Here is a 26,088-nt window from a genome sequence, read left to right as displayed (position 1 = left end):
AGTACTGATTGCTTTAAGTGTCTTCTTACCCTGCTTTTGGTGTTCCATCTGTCTTATATGGTTTCATTTCAGAGAATGCAGAGCATTCAATCCAAGCCAAACTGCTGATGACAAGCTAATTAAAGATCTAGCAAGAGAGGACGACTTTAATGAGGGAGAAGTGGGAGGAGAGGCAATTTGCCAGGGCTGTGCTGTGACATTCTTGCTTAGGAGAGCTGATTGTGTGTTGTAATTGATGGTTCAGGGGAGCTATTCAGTACATGGACTGTAAGGCAAAGGAACAGAGATGTCTTTTTATGGCATATCCTGAAATGCTGTGATGGGATCACAGCACCCAAGGGCCAGTTCTTCCTCCATATTGCCAAATAAACAGTTTTAACATGCAGGTGCCCTGCAACTTATCCTCTCAGCTTCTAAAATTCCTCTCACCAGGGTGATTATTTCCTGATTCTTGACATCTGTTTGGACAGACACACTGACATTTACGGAGCCACAAGAACTGCAAGCTTTTATGCATACCTATATAAAGAGGTGTTGAAACTGGCTATCTGTAATTTACAGTCTGCAGTAGGAGATCCACTGGACACAGCATGCTGGAGCATTAGCTCTGCTGTCAGCCCAATTGTCAGCTGGATGCCAAAGGAGGTTGATAACAAATTAGTAGAGTCATGAGTCTTAAGACAACTGCTGTGCTTCTTAGGCACCCTGCAGACCTTAATAAAATGCTCTTACACACATGTACACAAACACATGCATACATGTGCTGTTGAATGGTGGTTGAATCATCACTACTGACTGGCAGGGAAGAAGACAGGGACATAATACTGTTTTATCCACACAGAAATGTCAGTTATCTGTGATTTCTACTGAAGAGATGTAGAGGTATTTCTAGTAGGGAAGAACTGGTGTCTCCTGCTTGAAGGGCTTTGATGGCAGGGTTAGTGACACTCAGTTTCTGCACAGTGCTGCCTTGTTAATTCAAATGAGTACTTTGTGTTACTTAAAGCTTTTTAAATTGTTCTGCTGTTTGTTAGATTGTCAATGCATACGCTTCAGTATAGTTTGGCTACTGAAGGAGAATGCACTGGAATAGGAATAACAAATTCTCTAATAACTGCATAGCAAGTCACTCCCAGCTGGCATTTACTGTAGCCAACAGTTTCCAAGTTCAGTGTCTCCTGGCCATTTGTCTTCCCAGACTTGAATACTGACCTGTTCTGCAAGGCAAAATCCTCATCTTTTCAAGAAGAAAGAGCTAAGTCAGAGCCCTCTCTGTGAGTAGCTCTTCTGCCCAGCCCTCACCTCGCCATTCCTCAGATCTGATTTGAATCATCTAGCTGAATGTTGGTAGAGACAACGTGCTGCTTACAGTGAGCAAACAGGAAAAGGATCTGGGGCCCTGTAGGAAGGGACACAGAAGTCATAGTGGATACCACGTTGAATATAAACCACCCGTGCTGTGCTCATCATGAAGTTAACTGCATCCTGGGCTAAAACAGGAGTATGGCCAGTGTAATGTGGGGTGGTTATAGAGATTTATAGGGCCAAACACTTCTTGGAGATGCCACTTAAAGCAGGCAGTGGTCACAGGTTAGCTCAGGGGTTTAGGTCTAGGAAGCTGATATAAGTTTGGAGCAGGTCATGAGAGGGGGTGAATGTCTGTTTTTAGGGGAGAGTACACTCAGTGGAACAAACCACAGCTGCTCCAATGTGGGGTTTAAGGGAGTCCTGCGGAGGCCCCTTTCACTGATTGCTCTGTGATGCAGTGACCATCAGTGGCCCAGCTGCCTGCTTAGGTGACTTTCAGGTTCACCAGAGGTTCACTTTGTACCTGAGTCTGAGTGCTGTAATCTTGCCTGTATGAAACAGTGGTTAGAACCATGCGATATAGAAAATAATAAATCCTTTTTCCTAACTACAGCAGAGAGCACTGCAGGACTTGGCTGCTTTGAAAACTCTCACAGCTTTCCTGCCACCTTCTGACCAGGTCAGCATGGCTGGATCCCTGGGACCTGTGAATCATTTAAGAAATTGCTGGAAGTACTGATGTGTGAAGGAGCCCTCAATACTTCGAGACTTATAAAGGCAAACTGGGATCATCCCTCTCCTTTTACCCTCTGGTTGAGCTCAGAAATCAGCTGACATAGTTAAGCTGACAGTCATTAAATTTATGTGTCCTTTGCTTCTGTCATTCTGTCCTCCTGTCTGATCCAGCAATTTGGGTCTTTTGACCTTTGTGGCATGTAGCAAAGCCAGTGTATCTTGGCCTCTGCCTCAGACGCCTGTGGTTTGTTGTTTAAGGAAGTTTATTTCTCAAGGATGTAGTCATAAGGTAGCAATGTGTATGTTCTATTTTTGAAGACATACCTAGAGAGTCAGGAAGGAGGCCAAAACCCTTCCAGAGAAGATGGGCAGCAGATCTCAATGTTCTTATCAATGAGATGTAAGTTCATAAACTACAAAGGAGATACAAACTGCGGATCAGGGTGAGTAAAGAAAGAAGGAGAAACAAATGTGCCAGCGTGGTGAGATGACCCCAGAGGAAGACAGTGATAAATAGCTAGGTAAGCACTTTGGGAAGAAAAAGCTGAAATGGAAGGGTAGATGTGCAGGACAAAAAACTGAAGCTGTTTTAAAACTGAGTATGTAGTCTCAATATAAACAAAGCTCAGAAATACTATTCATAGTCCTAAAGGTGAGAAGCAGCCATCACTGATTTGATTGCTGTGCACTTTTTAGAATCCTTTCTGTGCCCTCCAGGGCTGATAGGCATCTTGTCCTCTGTGCAGGTTGTCCATCCCGCATCAGTAACCTTCCCAGCCTCCTGGTCTGCTGCTGCATGGGGGTGGGACCCCATTTCCTGAATACTGCCTTGAAAGGAGTGATAAAAAAGGCCAGGAGGAACATCTTGCTTATTCTTTCCTTCTCCCTGTGATGAATGAGAAACTGTCAGTGTGACCCAGCTGGTCCCGGGGGCCATGGGGGAGTCCAAAATTCTAATGACACTGAGGAATAAAGGCCAGCCCTCTCAGATTATAAGCATGTGAGCTTTTCCCTCTTCTCCACCATAGGCAGCTCTGCCCCTGTATGGTCACCCTGGGAGGAATAATACCTTTGTTCTGTTTAAAACCCTCTTCAGGGGCAGACACCACTACTGGGTAAAAAGAGGTGAGTAAATGGTGAGCCCAAAATAGGACTTGCCTGAAAAATGAGCTGAATGAAATAGAAAGCACATGAATGGCTGTGAGCATGGCCCATTTGCTGTCATGAACATAGACAGCTCTGAATCATGTGTGACTCCAAAATCTGTCAGTCAAAGAGATTGACAGGGACACATTGGCTTGGTAAAGCCCTAACTGCACACAATTTGCTTGCCATTCAGCTTGCCCCAGGGCAATGGACCAGCTCCCTCTAAATGCAGGGTTACTCAGGGCCTTCGTCTGGGTCTTGTTTCCTCCTGCTCAGCTTCTGGCACTGGTGTTGTCTGCCCAGCCAGCCATCCCAGAAGGCAGCCCTCCCTCATCAGTCACCAGTTCTGTCACAGGATCTGTCTGACACCCACTCCTCCTTTCCTCCCTTCTCCTAGCCTTGCCTTGGTATATCAGCACCCCTGACATTATGCAGCCCATGTCAGTGATGCATCTATCCATCCATCTGCCATGAAAAGTGACCTGCTCACTATTTCCCTCCACCCTTCAGTGGGCCAGGAGTCTGCCTGTCTATTTGACTGCAGGCACAGTTGTGCTTTGAGGCAGAAAATACAGAGAGCATGTGACACCAGAGGCAACACATTAAAAAGCAGCTCATGGAGGCTGTCAGAGGACCAAGTTGTAAATTGGGCTGCAAGGTACAGTAACATAGTTCCTATTCAGAGGCTTTGCCTGTGGCAGTCTGTCACGCATCAGGTCACTGTCATATGGGAGAGTGAATGAGGAAACTGGTTGCCACATGATGTTTGGAGGTTAAAAGCTCAGCTTTTATGATTCGTGATGCAGCGTGGTCCCTCACAAGGCCAATGAGAACTCCCAGCTGTGAGCCAAGGCAGCGTTATGGGGTGATATCAGAACTGCTTTGGGCCTGGACCCAAGAAAACATTTGTAGGCTGGGTGCTTACTGTCTTGCTTAGTGTCATCTGTCCTGTTTTGTGCCTGCACGTGGGAGCTCAGGTTACCCAGAGAGCAGTCAGAGCTCGGTAAGGGCATATGTCTGTCTGGTGGTGGTGCTGGGCCAGGTGAGCTCTGCTGATCTCCTTAGCCACAAGCAGACAGTAATTTCATTTGGAGGAGTCTGGAAGAGGTGAATTAGAAACCCAGTTTGGTTATCTCTGCAGGTTAGGTTTTGGCCAGTTTCTTGTATATGACTGAGTGCTTGGCACGTGCTCAGGTTTTCCTGCTGCTTCCTAAGATGCAGTAACTGATCCAGTGTGCAGAGCTGACAGAGGGGTGGGGAAAGGGACGTGCAGTAGTTGTGCAAGTATCTTTTGTGACCATGTCTGCTCCTTGACTCCATTCTTCTTGAGCTTAAAGCTTGAGAAGAGCACAGGATGGATAGTATTCTTTTTCACAACAAAGGTTCCTGGTTCCCAGGCTTCATGCACAGGTTGTATGTTTGTGTTTTACCCTCGTTTTTATTACTTTCAGTTCAACTCCTAACAGGCAATTTAATGACTGAATTGCAAACATAAGAGTGCAGAGGGCCAGAGCTGGCTGTGCTTTAGGGTAATACTCTGTGGGTGAGCAATAAAATCTGCCTACATCGTAAATAAACCTGAATAGCTTATTTTGGCAAAGAATTCTCATTCCTGACAAATGCAATTTTGAGACAGCCAATTACCACTTACTAATCTAGGATGAAATACTGTTGGAAACTGACATCCCAAGTCAGCTCTGACACAGCATTTGGTGGATTTCCAGTGGAGTCTTCTCTCACATGTGTGATAGGAAATAATCTTTATGAGGGCTGTCAAAGGGAAGGGAATGCTCAGGCTTACAAATCACTGAAGCGGGTTATGGGAAAGGGATGTGTCAGGATTGCTAAGTAAAGCATGTTACATAAGGCTGCCCGTTAAGTTTGAGGTCTATTGAGTGAGACATTTTCAAGCTTATCAGATTGATTTTAGTATCTCCTGTATTTTTCTTCTTTTTGAAGCAGAAGTTTTTGTTCTTCTGCAGGACCTCCTGCATTTTGCTAAGTGTGCATGAAGGTGTATCAGTGTGATCATTTGGGATGTGTCACTTGCCACTTTAACATCTTACATCTGTTAACTCTTTTCTCAGCAGATTGTGGGCCATCACAAGCTCACAGCAACAGGAAGGCTCTTAGTTACTGAGGGAAGTTTAGGAGATCCTCATTTCAGGTGGCTGCTGTGATGCCAGGGAACTGAGAATCTAACCTCAGAGAGCTAATTTCTTCAAAGTAGAAGAGTTAAGGAATAATAACTCCATTTGAGTCATCTGATTTCTTGCAAAATACACAAAATGCAAACTTCAACTGTCCTCCTGTCAGTTTATCCTGGTGTACCTCTTCCCATGCTTTACAATTAATTGCTGACCCGAGCTCTGACCCTTTTATCTACACTAGATCCAGGTGATTCTGAATAAATGTCTCCTACCAGAGGAATCCTTTGCTGATGAACAGGACCTGGCGTGCATCTGATCTCTGTTTCCAGCCTGGCCTAATGATTCCTAATCCTCAATGAATGGCTCCTAAGTATCTGCTGCTGTGAAGGGATGCACACAGATACGTGGGTAACAGCCCCCCAGCTGCTCTCAGCCTCCCCACAGGGGCACAGGCTCGTGCTTTTCACCTGCAAGTTCCTAAATTCACAGTGCAGGTGAGCTGGTGCTGGAAGTGTGCTCAGTCCTTCTCTTTTATTCATAATACCAACTCTAAAGAATTCTTTCAAAAAGGAATATTTTTTTGAGACTTATCCTTAAATGTGCTTGGCCGCTCTCTTTAACTGAATCTCAGACTATCTGATCAATTAGTAACCTTAATTATTCTTGAGATCGGTTTCGAAACAGTGAAGCTGTGGTTTCATTCAGAACATTCAGGGCTGTTCAGTTGTTTTAAGGAATTGCTGTGAGGAGGAAGTGCAATCTGCTGACTTGTGAAATATTGCAGAATTATGTTTATTAATGCCGGATTTGTGCAGCACCATTACTGGTATGGACTGAAATAACAACGAATAGGAGGCAGGTGCCTCGGGTTCCCATTAAAAAAAAAAATGATCTGGATGTCTGGCTGGATAACAGCCCTGTGACAGCCTGCACCTACCAGAGGGGGGAGAGATAAAGTGTGAGAGGGAGGGAGGCAGAAGGCGAGACAGTGAGCAGCTGAGGAGGATCCCAGGGACCCGGTGCTGATCCCACAGCTGAGCACGGACTGCAGGAGGGACGCAGGAGCTGCAGCTTCACCACTGAGCACACTGCAGCACACTGAGAAGAGGGGGACCTTTAGGAAGACGTGTCCGGGTGAGGGCTGTGTGCCTGTAGCTGGGTTTGCTGTGAGCTAAAGGCTTGTTGGAGCTCCTTGAGATCCCTTCAGGAGAGGGGATCAGAGGGAGAGGCAGATCCTGATCAGCTCATGTCTGCATGAAGGGAGCTGTGAGCCCTTTGTAACACTGCAGTTCCTGGGGCAAGCAGAGGTGGAAGGGGAGAGAAACAGTCACTCCTTCCATCATGGTTATTTCTATCTATTTGGATTACTTCTCTGCTGGATGCTGCCGTGACTTTTTAGCTCTGGATAAGACTTATTTTGTTCTGATCTTTTCCTTCTGGATAGGTAGAGAATTTGACAGAGGACAATCTTCAGAAGGAATAGGGCTGCATTCCCAGTTATGGCAACCTCTGGCACTTTTGTGGGTGCTCAGCAGGCAAAGATCAGGCAGAGCGCTATGGGAACAATGTTGAGATGTATGTTATGTGAAAATATTATGTATATGTGTTGAAATGTATGTTTGTGCAAAGAAAGTGAGAAGGCTGCACGTGTGCTGCAGCCTCGTGGAGTTTCACAGAGATTTTCAGTGTCATCTGTTTCACTAACAGCTTTCCTTGCAGGTGAGGGTATGGTATATTACATAGTTTATAGTGTGAACATTGAGGGTTTTTTTATAACCTGTGGCTATTGGTAGGTTGGGCAAACAAATCAGAAGGGGGGTATTTGTTATCTGTTCTAGTGTGAAGTGGGGGGGAATGGGAAAAAGCCACGTAAGTTGAATCCCTTGCGGCATCTGGATGTGCACAGCTCCCACTGAGGCTTTCAATGCTTGGTGCATTTATTTAAGAACAGATACGAGTCCAGAAGGCACTCATACACCTGATGCAGGGTGGTAAAAAAAAAATAAATAAATAAAATACTGTTTCCTGATCCACCTGGGTCCTGCCACATCTGACTGAAAGAATGTCCTGAACTTCATGTGTTTGTGACCAGCAAGAGCAGTGCTGTCGGAATCACCTGACTGAATGTTGTACGTAGGCTGCAGGTAACTAGCTGCCTTCACTGAGTTTAGACCTTTATTCCGTTTTCTTTGCCCTTCCTTAAGTGAGTGCAACTTTTTCTCACCTATGTCAAAGTAAAATTTGAACCTGACTTCTGAATTTTGCATACCTTGCTCGTTGCTTATCCCTAAATATTTCTGTCCCAAGGCTTCCCTGCCATCTCCCTGACTTTCAGTGGAGAGAACAACTACCTGTGCTGCAGAGGAGTGCTGTGGCTTGGCTGTAGTGTGAGACTGGCTTTCAACCCTGTTTGTCTGTTGGTGTATGAGAAAACATAGCCAGCTTTTTGGACCCACCAGGTCTTGTTTTCTTCACTTCTTGCTCTGCCTGGGCTGTGCAGTGGGCACCAGTGGGCTCTAGGAAGATTCAGTCATCACTCAGTCATCACAGAATTGGTAGGTTTCATACTGATGTACTGGAGAGGACAGGAATTAAAGAAAAAACAGAAAACTGGAAGAATTGTGTTTCTAATATCTTTTTAAATTCAGTCCTGGAATATCTGGCCTGCAGCCGTTGCCTCTTTGATGCTTCTTCACTTTGATGCCCCATGTTAGGGGAAGGAGCTCGCTTCCACGAGCATCTTGTTTGCATTGCAGGCAGTGGGAGCTGCAGAGCGTTGCAGGTTTTCAGCAGGATGCAGTAGATTCACTGCTGGCATGCAGGGGTTAACAGGACTTTTGGGTGGGCGGGTTGAAAACAAGCTGTGAAATGGAAGAAGGTCAGCCTCTTGGAGGGATTTGCTCGGTCACAGATGGTTTTAAGTTGTCAGTCTGTCTGTAGGGGAGGTTTCCCTTCCCTCTGCCCAATACAACTTAGGTAAACCAGGACTGGAGGTAAGGCAAAGCTCCATAACAGGATGCTTTGGTTCAGAGAAGCAGGCAGAACTGTGACTCTTCTGGTCATTGCTAGAACCTGCGTGTAGCTAGTGGTACAGGCTGACTCCAGGAGCTAACAGCTGTTTGTTGCTAAATACCATCAGTAGTGCAGTATGGAACAAATCACTGGGGAGGGAGCATCCATGGAAAGGGAGTTGCAGGCAGCCCTGGGGCTCTGGGTGGATTTGGGGCATTCCTGGGGCTCACTCTGCAAGCAGAAGGCTCTTGCTGAAGTAGATGAGAGCTGCATTTGGATCTCAGTAAAAACCAATATATGCTTATTCCAGGAGTGTTCCCATACTTGGCATGAAGAATTACTGCCTTTAGATACTTGTGTAGTGACTGGCTTTGTTAAAGGTGCTTAATGCTCAGGCTGCAGCGTATGATGGACAGAGTGATGCAACTGCTGCTCTGTGCCAGTGAGATGAGTGTCAAAGGAAGGATTCTTGGGATGATTTCTGGGTCAAAGCAGGTGGAGGAAGGGGCTTTAGGAAACCCACTGGAACACTGCTGGGAAGTGCTGTCTGCTGTGGTTTTTCCTGTATGTTCACCCCCCAGTCTACATTTTAGAACTCTAATCTGGTAGGACATCAAAGGAGAACTTTATTCTGGTTCTTGTAGCTTTGCAGTATGCAAACCATAGACAGGATGATAAAAATACCTTCACTGCTAACTGCTGGAGCTAGCCCTTCATCTCAGAGTTAAGCGTGAGGTTTTAATGTTATGTGTGTTATGGATTTAAAGTAATACATGGTACACAGGGCAAAGTTTAAAAAAAATAAAAATAAAAAATGTGTGTTTTCAGGCAGGTGTGAATGAAAGGGGAACCCCAGACTGAGCAGCCCTGGTTGTGTGTTGTGCTGTGGGATGGATTTCATCACAGACTGGCCAGATCTCCAGGCACAGCCAGCTGAGTGGAGGAGCCTTTGCTCCCAAGCTTGCTTTCTGGTGGAGGAAAGAAGGTTCTGATTTTGCAAGGGTAGATTGGAAGCAGAAGGTGTTGGGGTGCAGTGTGCTGCCCTTGTGTTGCCATGATAGACCTGCCTGTGGGAATAAGTGGCCTTGTTGCTGCTCATGGGAATGGGAGTCAATCTGTGGTTGCACTGGAAGTCAAAGGCTGCGAAGGGAAGTGTCTGCTTTGCCTTTAGCAGTCAAACTGTTGCAGAAGGAACTGTTTCCTCCAGGCCTCTCAGTTGTCTGGTCTGTATTGTTCTATTATGAAGACCAAGCCCAGACTTGGTTGCCCAATTAAGAGATGCCAGAATCCACTTTTTTTCTCCTAATGAATTAGGAGCTTTCCTAAGGACTTGTGACTCAGAGAACCAGTCTACTGGTGTGTCCTACAAAACTTGGATGTACACCTTGTCCCTTCCTTAAACAAACTATAGATCCCCACGAATATTTGCACCTTGAGACTCAAAGTCTTGACCCAAGTGGCACTTGGAAATGCAGCATTGCCTTGACTGATGGTCGCATCTGACCACGCTGGCTAGCTGCCGTGTTTGAGGCTTGCCAAAGGCACTGGGTTCAAGCATGCTTCCCATGCTGCACTGGGGAACCAAGGGTGTATAATCCTATAACCACAGACAGCACCCTATAGAGACATCCTGGTGAGGCTGCCGCTGAGTGCAGGCTTGGCTTCCAGGAGAGTGGAGAAGTGAGGAAGGAACAAGAACGTATATTTTCTTTTGGTATTTTTTAATGATATTTAGATCAGACTAATAAGGGATGTGGCTTCTTCCATACAGATTGCTAATATCTGTGACCAGGAGACCTCTTCAACTGCTATGAAGAGCTCTGTGATCTGAGGCAACGAACCAACAGCTGTGGTCCTGGGAGGTGCAGAATTGAATTAAAGCAGGATCAGCTCAGAAGCTCGACCTCTAAGGTAGTGAGTTTGGTCATGTCACCTCTGAGATACGTGGCAGGGGTGATACAGAGAATGAGATGCAGCCATCACTGCTATGGTGGGCCCTGCTCTGTGATGCTGCTGTCTGAAAATTGTAAATGTTCTGGGTCTTCCCAGTGTCCTACAGCACACACTGATTTCCCTGGTAAGATGGCAGGCTGTTGGAGTTCTGCTCTGATGGTCCCATGGAGCACCATGTAGCATAGGCATGCTAAGCTTTCTGATCTTGGAGACATTACTTCTTGTGATGGCGAGCAGGGGATACGTTGCCTTGTCTTCTGGATGTTTAGTAAAAGTGAGGTATTTGCTCTGCAGATCTTGTAAATTTATTGACTGTGAAAATGCATGTCTGTTACAAAATTTATGGATGTATTGTGAATATTGGAAGGAACAGACTGGCTTGTGCTTGAATTGTCATCCCATGCCTGCTTCACCCAACTGACGTAACCTCAGTGTCCTGTTCACAGCTCCTAGAGTGTCATTGTTCTAATTCATGCAGGCAATACAGGTGCTGTGTGAGTCCTTCTGGTATTTTGTACCAATCTCTTTCACAAGTACACAGCTATAGGGTATCTGGTGTACATAAACTGTGGGCAGTGTGAGCCATCACGTTATAGTCGTAACCCCTGAGGCAAGAGAGAAGTTGGAGTCAAATATAGATTTACTGGAGGAATAAGTCACACAGAATCTGATCCATGGGCGTTCCTCCCCACTCCACACAAGACCTCCATTCATCACTGGAACACTTGTGACCTGCTCAGAAATTTTCATGAAGTCATTGCTTCTACAGTTGCTGGCCTTCAGTTTTGTGTTTTTTAACAAAGTGTGAGACTTTTCTTCAAAAATCTTCTGAAAAAGGAGGATTCAAGCTGAAAACAGTGCTCGAAGTTAACAAACAAGCCCACTCAAAGTTGAAAGAGAAGTTTTAAGTAGAAGATTCTTCTTCTCAATGAGTATCTGGGTCTGCTAGTGCAAAGTTCTGGAATTTGAGACAGAACATGCAACAGTTTGGTGTTTAGATCACTCACTTTGTTGGGGATTTCTTGTTTTTTATATGAATTACAAGGAGAAACAGAATCTTAGAATGGCTTATGTTGAATGGGACCTTAAAGATGATCTGTTTCCAAGGGTTGACAACCAGCAGATCAGGCAGCCCAGGGTCCCAGCCGAGCTGGCTTTGAACACCTCCAAGGATGGAGCATCCACAGCTTCTCCATACAACCTGTTCCAGTGCCTCACCGATCTCTGAATAAAGGATGCTGTGCCTGTTACTAATTATTTTTTTTTATGATGGTCTGCATTAATGGCTTTGTACCGTGTGTGTGCTGTGCTTGCACCAATGTCTGCAGTCCATCCTATGCTCTCCATTCCCTGTGCATCAGTCCCTTGCTGCCTGTCACTTCTCTTGGATTTTACCTAATTTTGTTTACCAGTCTCTGCCAGCCATCATGTCACCTCTTTTCTGTGTCTTCCACCATCTGGAGCTCGTAAATAACTACTTGTGATACTACCAGTACAGCTGAACCCTGGCACTCCCAAATGTTTTGGTATACTTAGCTGATACGTGACTTTATCACAAGAGCCTGGTTAAGTGCAGAGGGAACGGGCTCCTCAGTTAGCTCATCCCATCAGATTGGTGGACAGGCAGGATGAAAGGCAGACCTCCCATCAGGCTATCTGGTTTATTTTGCTGGTTTAAAGATACTGTCAGTAGTCGAAGGCTTGCTCTTGCCCTATTGGGAGCAGTGGAAGCTTTGTTGCTGTCTCCAGAGGGGACATCTTGCAGCTGAAAACCACACGGCCTTCTGCAAAGGGCACCAAATAGCCAAGTCTTGGCTATCTTAATGAGGCCAGCGCGTGATGATGAGATACTTCTCAAAGAATTGAGAGTGTTGAGCTACTTCCAGCATTAGCCCTGCCATGCCAGGACTGGTGGTGAGCAGTGTTTCATACCGGAGGGGTAGATTGCCCTTTGGAAGTATTTGGCTGCCTGTTTTGAGTAAATAGCAACGTCAGTGATCTGTTAGTTTGGAGAGCTGTGGTGCAGGCGGCTGTGGGTGGAGATAGGGATTCCAACGTGGCAGTTTTTGGAAGGCTTTTGCTGTCTTTCATTTCTTTTAAACATTTTATGATTTCTGTATATCAGGGCTGAACCCAAGTGAAGGTAATACAAGGTTATCTGTGTAAATTTTTGGAAATAAGCGGGACAGGTTCTGAAGGTCTCTGTGCCAGCTGATGTGGTATTTTCAAGTGCACATTTTAACACAGAAGGCATGAGAAAATGTGATGTGTTGGATTAATTACACTGAAGGAATGTTCTCTTGCATATTCCAGCACTGTTATTTTAACTGTGCAGTCAATGCGTGGTATTAAGATGTCTCACTCTCGCTCTCCAGAAGACAAGAATTCACAGGAGTGTGAGGACTCACAGCAGCTTATCTTTAATCCATGTGAATTTCTGAAATACTTACGGTCCAGTAAACTCACCAGTTTACACATAAAGTTTCTCAGTGGCTTTGGGCCTGAGGACCGTGTTCATGTTTCAGTATAGATGCTTCAGAACTGCCTCGTGGGGGAAAAAGTCTTGAGAAGCAAAGGGTGAATGTGAGCCAAACACAGAGCTTAGGGGAACGCTGTTGCGGGCTAACGACAAGCAATCACGTTTGTTGAGAGTTGGGCATTTCAGCCTGTGGAGTGGTGAAATGCCACGTTTTGGGAAGATGCAAGACTGCAGGAGGGGGTTATGGTGTTTGCTATTAACACAGTTCAGGGCCTTGGAGGGCAAATGAAGACCATCGGGAGGCGGCGGGGAAGAGTCCCTGAAGGGCTCTGCTGTGCAGTGCCCTGCATGCTGCAGCCTGGAAACATCTTCTGATGCGTCAGCTTTGCGTTTTTCCTTCCCACAAGATCTTCCTTCCCTTCAGTTGCAATTCTTAAAACACTAGAAGCAGTAGATACATGATAATGCCAAAATATCAATGCAGGCAGGCTAGAATACGGATACGTGACGCCCACACCAGATTGGAGCTGAGGTGGAAAGAGAGGAACTGGCTGTCATTCACAGTCTCGTGTATCATTTTCCATTCCTGTTGTTTTATATGCATCTCCACTAAAGTTAGAGAGGCAAACAATGATTTTCCAAGGAGTCAGTGTTGATCCTGCCGTTGTTATGAGTTAGTGTAGTGTGTAGAGCCCTAAAATGAGGCTGAGGACCACGTTAGAGCCAGTGGAGAGATGTCTGTGTTTTTATCTGCAACTTCTGATGAGTGGGAAAACAATGCTTGTCCTTTTGGTTCAGAATTTGACCCCAGAACACGGAGTTCCACTGCCTTTGGTCTGTGAGACAGGGCACAAGTGATTTTTGTTGGCTGCGTTTTACCCTCAGTGAAACCAAGCATCACACGGATAAACACAAGTCTGACCAAACTTACGACAAGGAAATGCTGGGGTCCCACCCAGAGCTTTCATCAGGCATAGTGTAGCAATCAGGGAGCAGAAATAACATCGTAGGTGTGCTGACCAAACCCATCTGCCTTTTCAAACTGTGAAGAGTTGCATGTTCTTGTGTGACTCTTGTGTTGAGTGAAGGAGCGCAGAGGGTAAATAGAGACAGCATTTAATCCCACATGGGAATCTAATCTAATTGCTCTTTCAGAGCTTCAGTAACTCTATAGTTTCTGCCCATATCTCTCTCATATGACAAGGGATCTGCTTGCATGGCTTGCTTGCAGGATGATGATGTGTTACTTTGCGTGTTGACCACTTCATAAATGCAGAGAAAGAAGCACCTTCAGCAGAGGATCACACAAGAGACAATAACTAGTTAATGCCAAATTTACACTTTGCCATTTCCTTCTAGAGTAAGTACTGGCTTGTGGTCTGCACTGAGGCTTGTTGCTAATTTGGACAAGCTAATTTAGATCAGGGATGTGCTTCTGCTTCGTGCCTCAGTTCAGACATCCATCTCTGTAGCTTTCTTCTCAGCAACTGCTCTTACCATCCATCAGAACTCACCATGTGAGTGCCATGTGGTGTAATATTTGCTTGAAACATGAGAGGAGGTTTTGGAGGGAAGCCAGGTGACATGGAAACGAGGAATGTGTCTGAAGGATGCTGTTAGATGTGGTTGTTTACCATTTAGGCCCTCTAGGCATTTTCCTACCTGGTTTGTGTGGTGCTGGTGGTTCAGAATTGTTGTTACGTGCTTTGGAAAGAGGCAGCAGAGCTGTGTTGCCTGGCAGGCCTTTCTCAGCTGGGATGTAGCAAGTGAGGAAGGAGAAACTGCGTCATAAGAGCAAGCAATATTGAGGTCTTTCATTTCCATTCTGAGCTGAAAGTAATGAAATGTTTTTTCTTTGCAGGAGGACCTGTAGTCTATTTGTATTGACCACAAGCAGCTGAGCAAAGCATCATGGCAACCCGTCCAGGAGGTGAGAGAACAGCCACAGCTGTGAAACCTGTGAGGACTGTACCTGAGAATAAACCCAACTCGTTCTTGGTGTTATTTGCAAATAGGTGTTTGTTTGCCTCGCCACGGCAAGGAGAGATGCTGCTGATAGGCTTGTTGGGTTGTGCTGACCTTTGCAGCAGTGTTTTCCTTATGCCAGATTTTGAAATTTTATTGATGTAAAGCATTCTCTATCCAGAGCATTGCTAGGCATGTAAGCTGATATGCCCCTGGATTGCCATCTTGACTGCAGATCTTCCCACTTTGGTCATAGCTTTGCAGTAAGTCAGCACAAAGTCATAGGCAGGAATCTCCAAGCCTTCAGGCATGTTCCCAGTGTTCCCAGCCTATAGTATAAGAATGGAGAGGTCCTTTCTGGCTCAATAAAGGCTGAGCAGAAGCAGTTACTGTTCTACAAGGAGATGATATGGATTGTGAGACCATTTCTAAGGCATAAGCGTCATTAATGTTATCTTAATGGATGTTTTTCCTTGTCTTTCTAGTGAAACCTCCCCAGAAATCTTCCATCCGAGGAGTTCACATTACCCAGTTTGTGGATAAGATTCCAAAAGGATGCAGCACACCTGACTTTGAGCGGAAACCTGTCAGTCTAACATTGCAGGAAGGTGAGATTCTTTAAAAGAAAGAAATGAAAGAAACCCAAACCCCAGTCAAAGCTGCAGACCCGCAGCCTTGATTCCGTGTCTCAACTCTGAGTCAGCAGACTGAACAGCTTCTAGCACCCTGCCTTTCTTCTCCTGCCTTTGTGTCGATTCTCATGGTCCCCTGAAATTTTATGAAGGAGTGCAGTGGCCTCTAGTGGTGTATCCTCCCTTCTACCGGCAAGTTTCATATATGAAGCAAGGCAGTGTCTAAATTTTCTGTTATTTCATCTCATACAGGCTGTGCATAGCTCATATACAAAATACCAGGGCATTAAGGTCAGACACTGTAAAACAGAGTTCACTGTTTATGCAAATGCACTGTGAGTACCTTTAATTATATCATCATTGCTTCATTTCATTCAGTGTATGTGTTAACAGGTACTTCTAGCTGTTAGAATTTGACAGAAGTGTAATCAATTGGAATCAGCCTTGAATAATAGATAGTTCTGGTACTGCAGTCTCAAAAGAAGTTTGAAAGAAATGCCCTTTGGTAAGAATCTGCTGGCTACATGGCCAACAGAGCTTGCTGCACCATACCTGCTTGGTTTTGGTGGTGACTCTTTAGAAGGGTGTGGGAAATATTGCAAGACTTTCTGGGGAGATGTTTTTACATTGTTGGTCATCTGAAGACCAAAGTTACTACAAAAGAAAGATAGTAATCGTTTCCTCCCTGAGTTACATCCACTAATCTCCATTACTATCCCAGTGTGAACACTCCCACTTACCTGCTCATGAGTCACATCTCTGAATTGTTGTTGTATTATATTCCTATGACTTTGAAGCTCTTCAGAAAAAAAACAAAAAAGCATTTGCACTAGATAGTGGTAATGCTGTTGGGGATTTCAGTGGTCAGATGAAGGATACTCAGGTTGTTAGAGGAGCAGAGGTGAAGGAGGGAGCTCACAGGTGAACCCCTTCCTCTTCTCCCTTCCTTGCATCCTCAAATAACAGAGCCTGTTGTGTTTGGAGTAGAAGGGAGTGCCAGGCCAGCAGATTAGAAAGGGATTGCAGAAAGATTACATGTACAGAGCACATGAGGAAACACCCTGGCTTGCGTGGGTCCTCCCATTTTTTCTTTACAGACAGTTAAGGTACAGCAGTGGTGGCTGACTCTGAAGAATGCTCTATTGATAACACAGGGAGCCTGTCATGAGGTCTTCATGTTCAAGAACTAATTTCTTGCCTCTTTTGAAAGGTAAAAATGCCATATTCAGAGCTGTGGTCAAGGGTGTCCCTGCCCCTGAGGTGAAATGGAAACGTGCAAAAGGAGAAATAAACGATCCTGCCAAATATCTGATGTTCTACAGTCCAGCTACAAGCGAACACATTCTGCAGGTAAAGATGAAATATTGCAAAGAGGACACACAGAACAAAGAGTGCAATGAAGTGTATAAATGTGCAGTGCGTGACAAGGGTGAGAGCATCAGCATTTAGAAGTGTGTAGATAACCATGTACTAGAAAAGCATAGAACTGAATTTTATCACTCCATCCACGTGATGATGAGCAGGATGAAATAGGAAGAGGATCTTAAGGTAAAGATAGGTGAAGATTCCAAAGGTAAGAGATGATTTCTTGATGAGGGTTTCTTCTCTTAAAACGTGTCGAGGGAGAAAATGGTCTAAGTGTTTCACAAAGAAAAGCTGATCAAGATGTCACCAGGTCTGAAACAGCACAAAAGTTGAGCAGAATAATTGTAGGAACAGAAGATTTGAAATTCCAGCAAGTAAAGTTTTGTTAGGATTTGTGTAACTGAACCACAGTACATGACTGTGAGTTCTTACTGTGTTCTTCTTTTTAAGATAAATAAAATCACTGCAGGTGACTCTGATTTGTACCGTTGCTTTGCTGTAAATGAATATGGGGAAGCTTCATGTTCTGCTGGCCTCAGGATCATACAAGGTAGGATTGACAGTTTCTGTAATCCAGATATCCTGTGGTCCCAATCATTGGGCTTTGCTGTCCTCTGCAAGTGGGTGCCCAGAGCATTGTCTAAGTATCTTCAGTGTGGAGAGCTACTTTCTTCTCACTGAGGACTGGAGTTCTGCAACTCCCCCCCACTTTGGTGCTCCATGATAACATGAGCTTTAAGAAAAGACAGAAGAAGCTGGATATTGTGATCATTGCACTAGACCGTGCTCAGAAGCTCTGGATTTAGTGCTGAATTGACTCGATCCTTTATGATGCTGGGCAATTCAGGCAGTCTTTTTGGGGGGATCCATCTCATTTCATTTCAAATGTCTCCACCTGACCTAGCCCACTCTTCCCTTTCATAGTCAGTGGAGAGCAATGTGTTCTTCATGGGTAAAATACAGCTGACCTGTTCTGGGAATCTACTTGAGCTGAAGGTGTGGACTACTTTGGCAGTGTCTGCTTCACCTACCTACCTATAAAATAAGCTTAGAAAGCAATTATCTACATTGTGCCTGGTAATCCTTGCACCCTAGCTCTCTAAAAAAAATAATGTTAGTATTTCCCAACATTACTTAAAATACAAGCTTTATAGGGTAGAGACAGCATTCCCCACTGCATGGAATATCTAATGAGCACAGAAGCAATTGCAGTAGAAATACAGTGTTAAGGATGTATATTACTAGGAATCAGCATCAAGTTGACAAGGAAATTCAAGCTAGAATTTATTTTCCTCTTGCATTAATGACAGATGTATTATAATTCATTGTCTTACTGATATATAGTCTGTTATCTTCTTTATCTCATGGATTGTTTTTCCTGTTTTTTTGTCTTCTAAACCACCAGTTGGCTTTAAGAGGAAAGCAAACTATGTTACTGGTCATCCTGCTGAAGGTGAGTTAGATAAATATTTTTGGCATACTGAACACTGAACATTACTACTTATTCTCCTTGGTTAGCGTGAGGAGAAAAATCAGCACAGAAGGTGGGGAGGAGCAAACACGAAGTGAGGCATTGCATTGTGAGTGTAGAAAATGCCAAAGGCGTTTGAGGAAGGAACAGGAGAGTATTGCCAGCTCTTCCCTGCCTCCCAGTCTTTAACAGGGGATAGAATGATTAATTCTTTAGACACTACAGCAGAAACAAAAGGAATGTGAAGAAATTGTCTCCATTCTGAATGGGGGGAAAAAAAAAAAACAGCAATATAATTTAGGAGTTTCTCTGTCTTTTGTAGCCTTGAAACTTACCCCAAACTTGCAAAGAATGGAGTAGGAGAAAGTTTATAAATATCTCAAGTTCTGTGCATACTGTCTGCTTGGTACTCACCTTTGGGTAAAATGACATGTTAAAATATGGCTTCGAGCTGTTATAATTAATGATTCCTTTCCTTTTTGTCCTCTGTAATAGAATTGAAAAAGAGTCTTCAGGACCTCAAGAAGACGCTGAAGAAGCGGTAAGCCTCCATAGAATGAGGACCATTTTAATACTTCCCAGATGTTTCTTGACATGATAGCTTCTTAAACCTTCAAGTCAACTCTTTTTGTTTCTGAAGTTGCTCACCTTATGGAGAGATATGATAGAACAATTTGCCACCCTCTGAGAGGCCAGAAGACCCCAATAGGTCCTGTTTTTCTTTTCTATGTGCACAGGGATGAGTAAACTACAGAAACAACAGAGAAAGCTGAAAAGAGGGCAAAGTGTAGAGGGATAAGATGCCTTGTTTTCTGTCAAAAGTTCTTGATTTTTTTTTTTTTCTTCTTGGTTCTAAGGGCTCCACTACCAAAACAAAAAGAAGTGGACAAAGAAGCAATCTTCCAACTGTTACTGCATGCAGATAAGAAAGATTATGAGAGAATCTGTATTAAATATGGAATTTCTGACTTCCGTGGCATGCTGAGAGCTCTGCAGGATTTGAGGAAGGATACAGAGAATGAACAAGCGAAGGTAGGATAAACTCTGAAGCTCTGAAAGCACTGAGTTTCAAACAAACTGCCAAGTCCTACAGTCACTCAGTAGCTTCTGAAAACAGATTTGGACCTTCCTAAATTGTTTTGAAGGTGAAAATTTTAATGTGTGGCAAGGAATGATTTACAGCGGTGTTTTAAAGTCCTATTTCTGTGCTTGATGTGGACGAAAAAGCTACCCACTTCTTTGAAGTTGACTTCATAAATTTCAGGAGATCCTGAGTTTAGGATGATCCTTTTATTAAATTGCATACGTTCAGCGACAATTGATTACACAATTTAGCTAATTTGAACATCAAACTGAAGATTTATATGCACATACAAACCATGTAGAAACGTGGGCAGGAAGAGGTTGTATGAATGGCATCACACGTTAAATACAATTTGCCCACAGGAGGCAACTCAGGAAACTTACAGGTGCTTCTTCCATACACATGCAGTTAGAAGTAGCTCTTTTGTGTGCAGATGGAAGGTAGATTTCACACTAGTTCAACAGCTTAAGAACTTCTGTCATGGTAGCCTTACCTTTTACTAAATTCTTGTGTTGTTTTTTTTTGTTTTTGCAGTTAATTCACAGTATCAAACACATGGAACACATTAAGGTCAACAAGGATGGAAGTGCTTCGTTTAGTGTGGAGATGGACCTGAAAAGTGCAAGCAGCAACGTTTATCTGCTTAAGGTAGGAGAGGAGAAATGAGTTGGCCAGTTCTTCAGACACAAAATGCATGAAATACTTTATTGATTGGGCAGATCTGGGAGCAAGAAAGTGTCTTAAAGAAGTCTGTCCATCACAGAGTCCTTGCCTCACTAGGTAAAAAGTGTTGGCTTGGTGGTCCAGATAGTTTTTAGTGGTTAATATCACTTAGGATTTATCGATCCCAGTACAGCAGAAAGATTTCAGCCAGTTACTGACATCTTGTTGACTTCCAGAGCTCTTCAGGTAAGAGGAAATTCTAACTATGGCTTTCAGGATGCACAAATTCTGTGGTCTCATATTGGAAAGACAGATTTAATTCAGTTGAGTGTTATATGCCATTCTAATTGAATTTTTGTGAAAGAAGATATCAAGGAAGGGAAACATCCCATGGAGTTCTGTAGTTACTCTGCTGTGATGCCCGTGCGTTCAGTGTTGTGGATGTTTTTCTGGAAGATACATTTCAGTAGAACTGTGGTTAGTAGCTTTAGTATAGGGGAAAATGGACTTAATTAAAGAGGAGGTCAGACTAAGGGCTTCCAAATTGCAATCTATGCAGTCACAGCAAGGGCACGGGGACTCAGATGTGTCACAGATGGGGGAGTGGCAAACTTGCCTGTTTATCTGTTTGTGGAGATACTAAATCTTCAAAGTTTCAGCAGCTGTGTATTAGTTAAGCTTCAAAACCTTACATAAGCTTGCAAAGCACTTAGCCTAACGTGGGAGTCAGACACTATTCTGTACAGGTCTTATTGCACATATAATTGCCTGTGTTTTACATAAACAGTGAGCACTGTCCACTGCAAGTTGTAACAGAGTGTAGACTTTTCTCTTGTTTCTCGTTGGTATCAAGAAAGCATTGATAGCAAAAAATTTAGCCTGATTTTTTTTTTATGCCTTCTGCTAATTCTGTGCTGTACTTTGTTTCTCTTCCTAGGATGGTGAGAAGGTCCGTTATGGAACAGGGGATGAATACAGAAAGTATTACCTTAGACAGATTGGAAAGAGGTATCATTTTATTGTCAACGATGTGCATCCAGAAGATGCAGGCTTGTATCAAGTCAGAGTGGAGGATGTACCTATTTTCTCAACTGAACTGGACGCTGAATGTAAGGTTTGAATTAGATATGGGTAATGTGCAGCTGTAACAAGAATTTGTTTTTCACTGGAAAGTTTCATGTAGGGCCATATGCAGAGCTCAGCAGCTGAAGCTGATAACAGCAGAAAACTGGTTTTTGTGTTGCCACGTAAGGTTTTGCTCCTTATGACACAGGTACAAAACAGATGATGGTTGTGGATGGATGTTGCATTTGTATTCCAAAGGATGAGGTTCAGGTTTTCATCTCTGAATTTGTCCACTGCCATCCATTAGTTTATGCTATATTTTTGTCAGCTCTGAATAATAAATGCCAACTAATGGTGATATCATACTGCTGAAATAGATTAATGACAGCAAATTCACAGCACATCCCAGTGATGGGTAGTTGATGCTAAGATTAAAAAAAAGGCAAAAAACCTGCCTTTCTGTCCTGTAGAACTGGGCACAGGAGCACATCCCAGGTTTTTTTTGCTGCCTGATACTGTGTTCACAGGCACAGCAAGTCCCTTTCTTCCTTCAACAGCAACACGTTTTTCTGGGAAGACAGAACAGGCTCCATTTCCTTTCTTCTTTTCCATTCCAGCCATCCCTGTGAGATTTCAGAAGCCGCTCACAGATCTGCGTTGTCATGAGAAGGAAGATGTTGTCTTTGATTGCGTCCTGCGCACTCCCTGCTTTGATGCTGTGTGGTTACATAAAGCCCACCCCCTGGAGGCAAGTGAGAAGCACCAGATCTCTGTGAGCCCCGATGGTCTGATCCACCAGCTTATTATCAAAAATGCTGCGACCTCTGACAATGGCTTGTATACACTCGACACTGGACTCTGCTCCTCCAGGGCCTGGCTTCTTGTAGAGCGTAAGTGACACACCAGATAATATTGCTCTCACTGTCTTATTGATTGCTGAGAGGTGAAATGTGGAGGCTCTAGTTTCGAAGTAGTGTTTGTAGAAATGGCAGTCTGATTGGACCTTCTCTCCTCTTTGGATGTGACAACATTTTCCCTTGTTATTTGTCCTGACATGAGGTCCTGCTTCAGAGTTGGGAACTGATGGACTCTCTGTGCATGGGATATTCTGTAACTCATGCAGGGTTGGAGGGAGGGAGAAGGCAGGAGGCACGAATGAATCCCAGATAATGCCTATGGTCCTATTAATTGGACTTATCATGCTGGAAATGTGCCCTCTTTTTTCCATTTCTTAGAGCTGGTTTTTCCTTTTTGCTTTTATTTGTTTTGTTCTTTTGTAACAAGCAAGTTTCTGCTAAAAGTAGTTGGTATCTTAACTAAGAAATATAAAACTGTCTTAGTGTGACAAAAATTAGGGTTTGAACTGAATATGTTTATTTAAATAAAATAAATAAATTATATTTCTGTGACTTAGAATGAAGTAAATAATATGTTTTCTGTGGTTGTTGATGCAATAGGTGACATACTGATTGCCTGTTGCTTTTTTATCTTTCTTTTGCTCTAAATTATTTCTCCTCCAATCAAACACTACGTCTTCAATACAGATGCCAAAGAGGCAAAGATACAGGATGAGGAACATGAAAAATCTGACCATCAGAAGGGAGCGCCAGATAAAGACAGAGCTAAGAAGCTTAAACGTGGAGAGTATCTTGGTGATGAAGATCATCCTATGGATGCTGGCATGAAAAGAGATGGCTGGTACAGAAGTGACCAAGGCGTCAGTCAAGGCTACTCCACTGATGCTGATGGAGAATTTAAATTTTTAGGAAAAGAAGGGCTGCACAAAACCAACAGAGAAGGAAGCATGGGGCCTGGGCAGTTTTCTAGAGAAGAGGGAGATGCAGACTCGATGGATGGTGCCAGTAACATTGGATTAAAAATTGGAGAAGACAGAAGTGGAGTGGGGCATGTACACAGCCAGGGTTCTATGTCAGGCAGAGGAGATAATGATGATGGATTAGGAGGAGGAACTAAATCTTATTCTGTAGATGGTAGACATGATAGCACGTTAGGTGCAGTTGATGTTGACATGGGTGATGCAGAAGGTGTGAACTCTTGGCATGACAAGAATGCTAAATTAGGTGATGCTAGTTCTAGAGCTGCCTTTGGTGGTATGAAGAGTTTAGATGCTACTGATGGAAGTTCTGTGTCAGATGGAATCAATCTTGGTTCAACCAGAGTGGGAGGTGCACATTTAGTCTATAGCAAGGATGGTCTGCCTGCTGCAGGTGATATGAATGAAGTCAGTATAAATAGAGGAGAAATAGGGTCTCCCTACAGCAAAGGCAACCTGATAGTTGATGCTGGTGGTCATGTAGCTCAGGCAGGAATGTCTGGCTTGCTGTATGGTCCAGGTGGTCTTCCAGCTGGAGATGGGGGTAGGCCTGGTGCAGGTGGCTTTGTAGGAGAAAAGGGGGTTTTATATGGGCCAGACGGTCTGCCAGTTGGGGCAGGTGTTGATGCTACTGCAGTTAAAAGGGAGGACCTGTATGGAAAGCATGGTCAGTCAAGTGAACCTTATGGAAAGGATGGTTTACCAGCAGGAATGGAAGCTGGGCTTGGTGGTGCTGGTTTGGAAGGTGCTGGCTCCATATATGGAAGGACTGGTGTTGGTGGTGCTGGTATAACTGGTGCAGCTGGTGCAGGGGAATTTGGGCCGTTATATGGAAAAGATGGACTCCCAGCTGGGGCTGTCATTGGTGGCATTGGTGCAGGGGGACTTGGGTCACCATATGGGAAGGATGGTCTCCCAGCTGGGGCTGGGGCTGGTGTTGGTGTTGCAGGTTTAGGTGGGGCAGGGGCAGCTGGGTCTCCGTATGGGAAGGATGGTCTCCCAGCTGGAGCTGGTGTTGGTGTTGCAGGTTTAGCTGGGGCAGGGGCAGCTGGGTCTCCATATGGGAAGGATGGTCTCCCAGCTGGAGCTGGGGCTGGGGCTGGTGTTGGTGTTGCAGGCTTGGCTGGTGCAGGGGCAGCTGGGTCTCCATATGGGAAGGATGGTCTCCCGGCTGGGGCTGGTGGTAGTATAGCTGGTGTAAGGGATGCTGGCTCTTCCTATGGAAAAGATGGTCTCTCGGCTGCAGCTGTGTCAGGAGCAGCTCATTTTCCTTCCGGAGGTGAAGAAGTGATGGGATCTCACCACGGTCGGGATGCTGTGCTGGGCAGAGCTCAAGGGTCTCTGGGTGGAGTGGGAGGGGCTGGCTTATCCTCAGAAGGTGGGGGTGTTGGTGGCTCTGCCACACGAGGTGCTGGATCTGCTTACGGGTCAGCTGGATCCAGGGCTGGTGAAAGTGGTGCTAGCAGACTGGGAGGCGATGGGAGCGAGTTGCACTCGGTCCGTGGTAAAGAAGGTGTGGTAGGTGCTGTTGGAAAGGGTGGTGAATATGGGCTGGATTCACGTGCTGGCAAATCTGCATACGGTGAAGCTGGGAAGGGGACTGCCAGTGATTTCAGAGGATCAGAGCACAAAGGTTCATCCCATGACAAAGAATCACTTTCAGGTCAAGGTGATGCTAGGGCCGAGGACAGAGATTTAGGACAGTCAGGCTCTCTTTACGACAAGGATTCCTCCTTTGGAGGTGCAGCGGGCAAATTCCATGATAGATCGTTTGGTGGGTGGAAGCCGGGTCTTTTCAGTCCAAGTTCACAGGGTTCTGATCAGATGTCAGCCCTTTATGGTGGCCCTTCAGTAAGCCAGAGAAAACAGGTACCTAGCCTTGATATTAAAGCAAGTGATTTCTTGAAGAGTACAGAAAGTACAGAAAAGAGAAGACGTCATCACCTAGATGATCTGAAAGGTATGTGTTTCATTCCGTATCACTGATCTTTGCGTTTTGATGCAAACAAGAACAGCTCTGGATCCTCCATTTAGGGTGGTGCAGCCCTTTATATTTGTGGAGACTGGAAGACATGAGGCTAGAGAAGACTCAAAGGAAAGAAGAATGTTGTGCATGCAGCCATTTGAATGTGGCTGCTCTAGCAAGATGACAGCATCAAAACCTGTAAAAATGAGAAAACTTATATGTATGGGGGAGGGGCTGTACATGCCTAGTGGAACTGCAAGAACACACAAAAAGTATTTTGTACATACAAGGACTGTGTTGTATGCAGCCAACTAGAATGTCCCTCAGTGCAGCTGGCCAACATCATCATTTAAGAAAAACCTACCACAGCACGTTATGATTGAAGTAGATGTATTTTAAGAAAAACAAAACTATCTTTTCTCCTTACTTGCACACTCTGTCAGTGCAAGACAGACTTAGCTTCTTTTCAACATTTTCTTTTCTGAACATTCAGCTCCACGCTCTCGTGTCAACAAGCAGTTAACTTGTGTCAGAGTCCTGAAAGGGGAACCGACTGAGCTGTCTTGTGCTGTCAATAGACATGACTTAACAGGAACCTGGTTTAAGGACGGGTTAAAGGTAAGTGTTCTCTAGCCTGTTTTCTTCACTTAGTAACGCCCTGCTCTCTGACTTCACTTCTCATTGTGTATCATGTCAAGATGCCCATCCCTCTGCCAGTCATACTGTGCTCTGAGTGCAGTCCTCTGCAGGAGACTGTTTAAATATTCTGGTTAGAAACTCACCAAGATTTTTTTCCATTTCCCACTTCAAGACATTTCCATTCTTGCCTCCTTAGGAAGCTTTGGATTTTCCTTTGTGTTTTCCATTTGAAAACTCTAAGCCAATCTATGATTCTTTTACATAGGTGGTGCTGCAATCCCTTTTCTTTTCTTCGATGTGTCAGAGAAATACACAGAAAACAAGGGAAAACCTTCAAATGATCTTCAGGCAGGCATAACACCAGAAGTACTCATTCAGATTAGTGCTTAGAATCAAGTGTTAGCTCGTATTCTATATCCCAAAAGAACACTAAAAAACCTAGGTCAGACTGTGGGATCTGTGTGATACTGTCAGAAGTTCCAAGGTGCCATCCTGGAGCCTGGACCAAAGTTTTAGCATTAAGAATAGAAAAAGAGGCTTTGGTGACAGTAGTATTTTAGGGTCAGAGGTAAAATTAATGCTTCTATTTACGTTAATGGACTTTGATTCAAGCCTTTGTGG

At 44.4% G+C, this 26,088-nt stretch overlaps 1 protein-coding gene across 3 annotated transcripts in view; it reads left to right on the top strand.

Moving 5' to 3' along the window:
• Positions 1-26,088, top strand: part of IGFN1 (immunoglobulin like and fibronectin type III domain containing 1) — a 39,491-nt gene that overhangs the window by 5,016 nt on the left and 8,387 nt on the right. Inside the window, exons 1-14 of one of the 3 annotated variants that reach the window (XM_010724044.3) lie at positions 6,290-6,473; positions 10,123-10,262; positions 14,645-14,713; positions 15,234-15,356; positions 16,591-16,730; positions 17,196-17,295; positions 18,151-18,198; positions 18,712-18,757; positions 19,074-19,248; positions 19,835-19,948; positions 20,901-21,072; positions 21,646-21,918; positions 22,573-24,822; positions 25,322-25,446. In XM_010724044.3, coding sequence (XP_010722346.1) covers positions 14,695-14,713; positions 15,234-15,356; positions 16,591-16,730; positions 17,196-17,295; positions 18,151-18,198; positions 18,712-18,757; positions 19,074-19,248; positions 19,835-19,948; positions 20,901-21,072; positions 21,646-21,918; positions 22,573-24,822; positions 25,322-25,446 — 3,585 coding nt within the window. In that variant the 5' untranslated portion in view covers positions 6,290-6,473; positions 10,123-10,262; positions 14,645-14,694. Of the gene's footprint in view, positions 1-6,289; positions 6,474-10,122; positions 10,263-14,644; positions 14,714-15,233; positions 15,357-16,590; positions 16,731-17,195; positions 17,296-18,150; positions 18,199-18,711; positions 18,758-19,073; positions 19,249-19,834; positions 19,949-20,900; positions 21,073-21,645; positions 21,919-22,572; positions 24,823-25,321; positions 25,447-26,088 lie in introns of those variants that run through there. The other 2 variants (XM_031556943.1, XM_010724043.3) reach the window with 2 other exon arrangements.

This window comes from Meleagris gallopavo, chromosome 28 (genome assembly GCF_000146605.3).
Source record: "Meleagris gallopavo isolate NT-WF06-2002-E0010 breed Aviagen turkey brand Nicholas breeding stock chromosome 28, Turkey_5.1, whole genome shotgun sequence".
NCBI classification, from domain to species: domain Eukaryota; kingdom Metazoa; phylum Chordata; class Aves; order Galliformes; family Phasianidae; genus Meleagris; species Meleagris gallopavo.
This window is presented reverse-complemented; position numbering and strand designations above follow the sequence as displayed.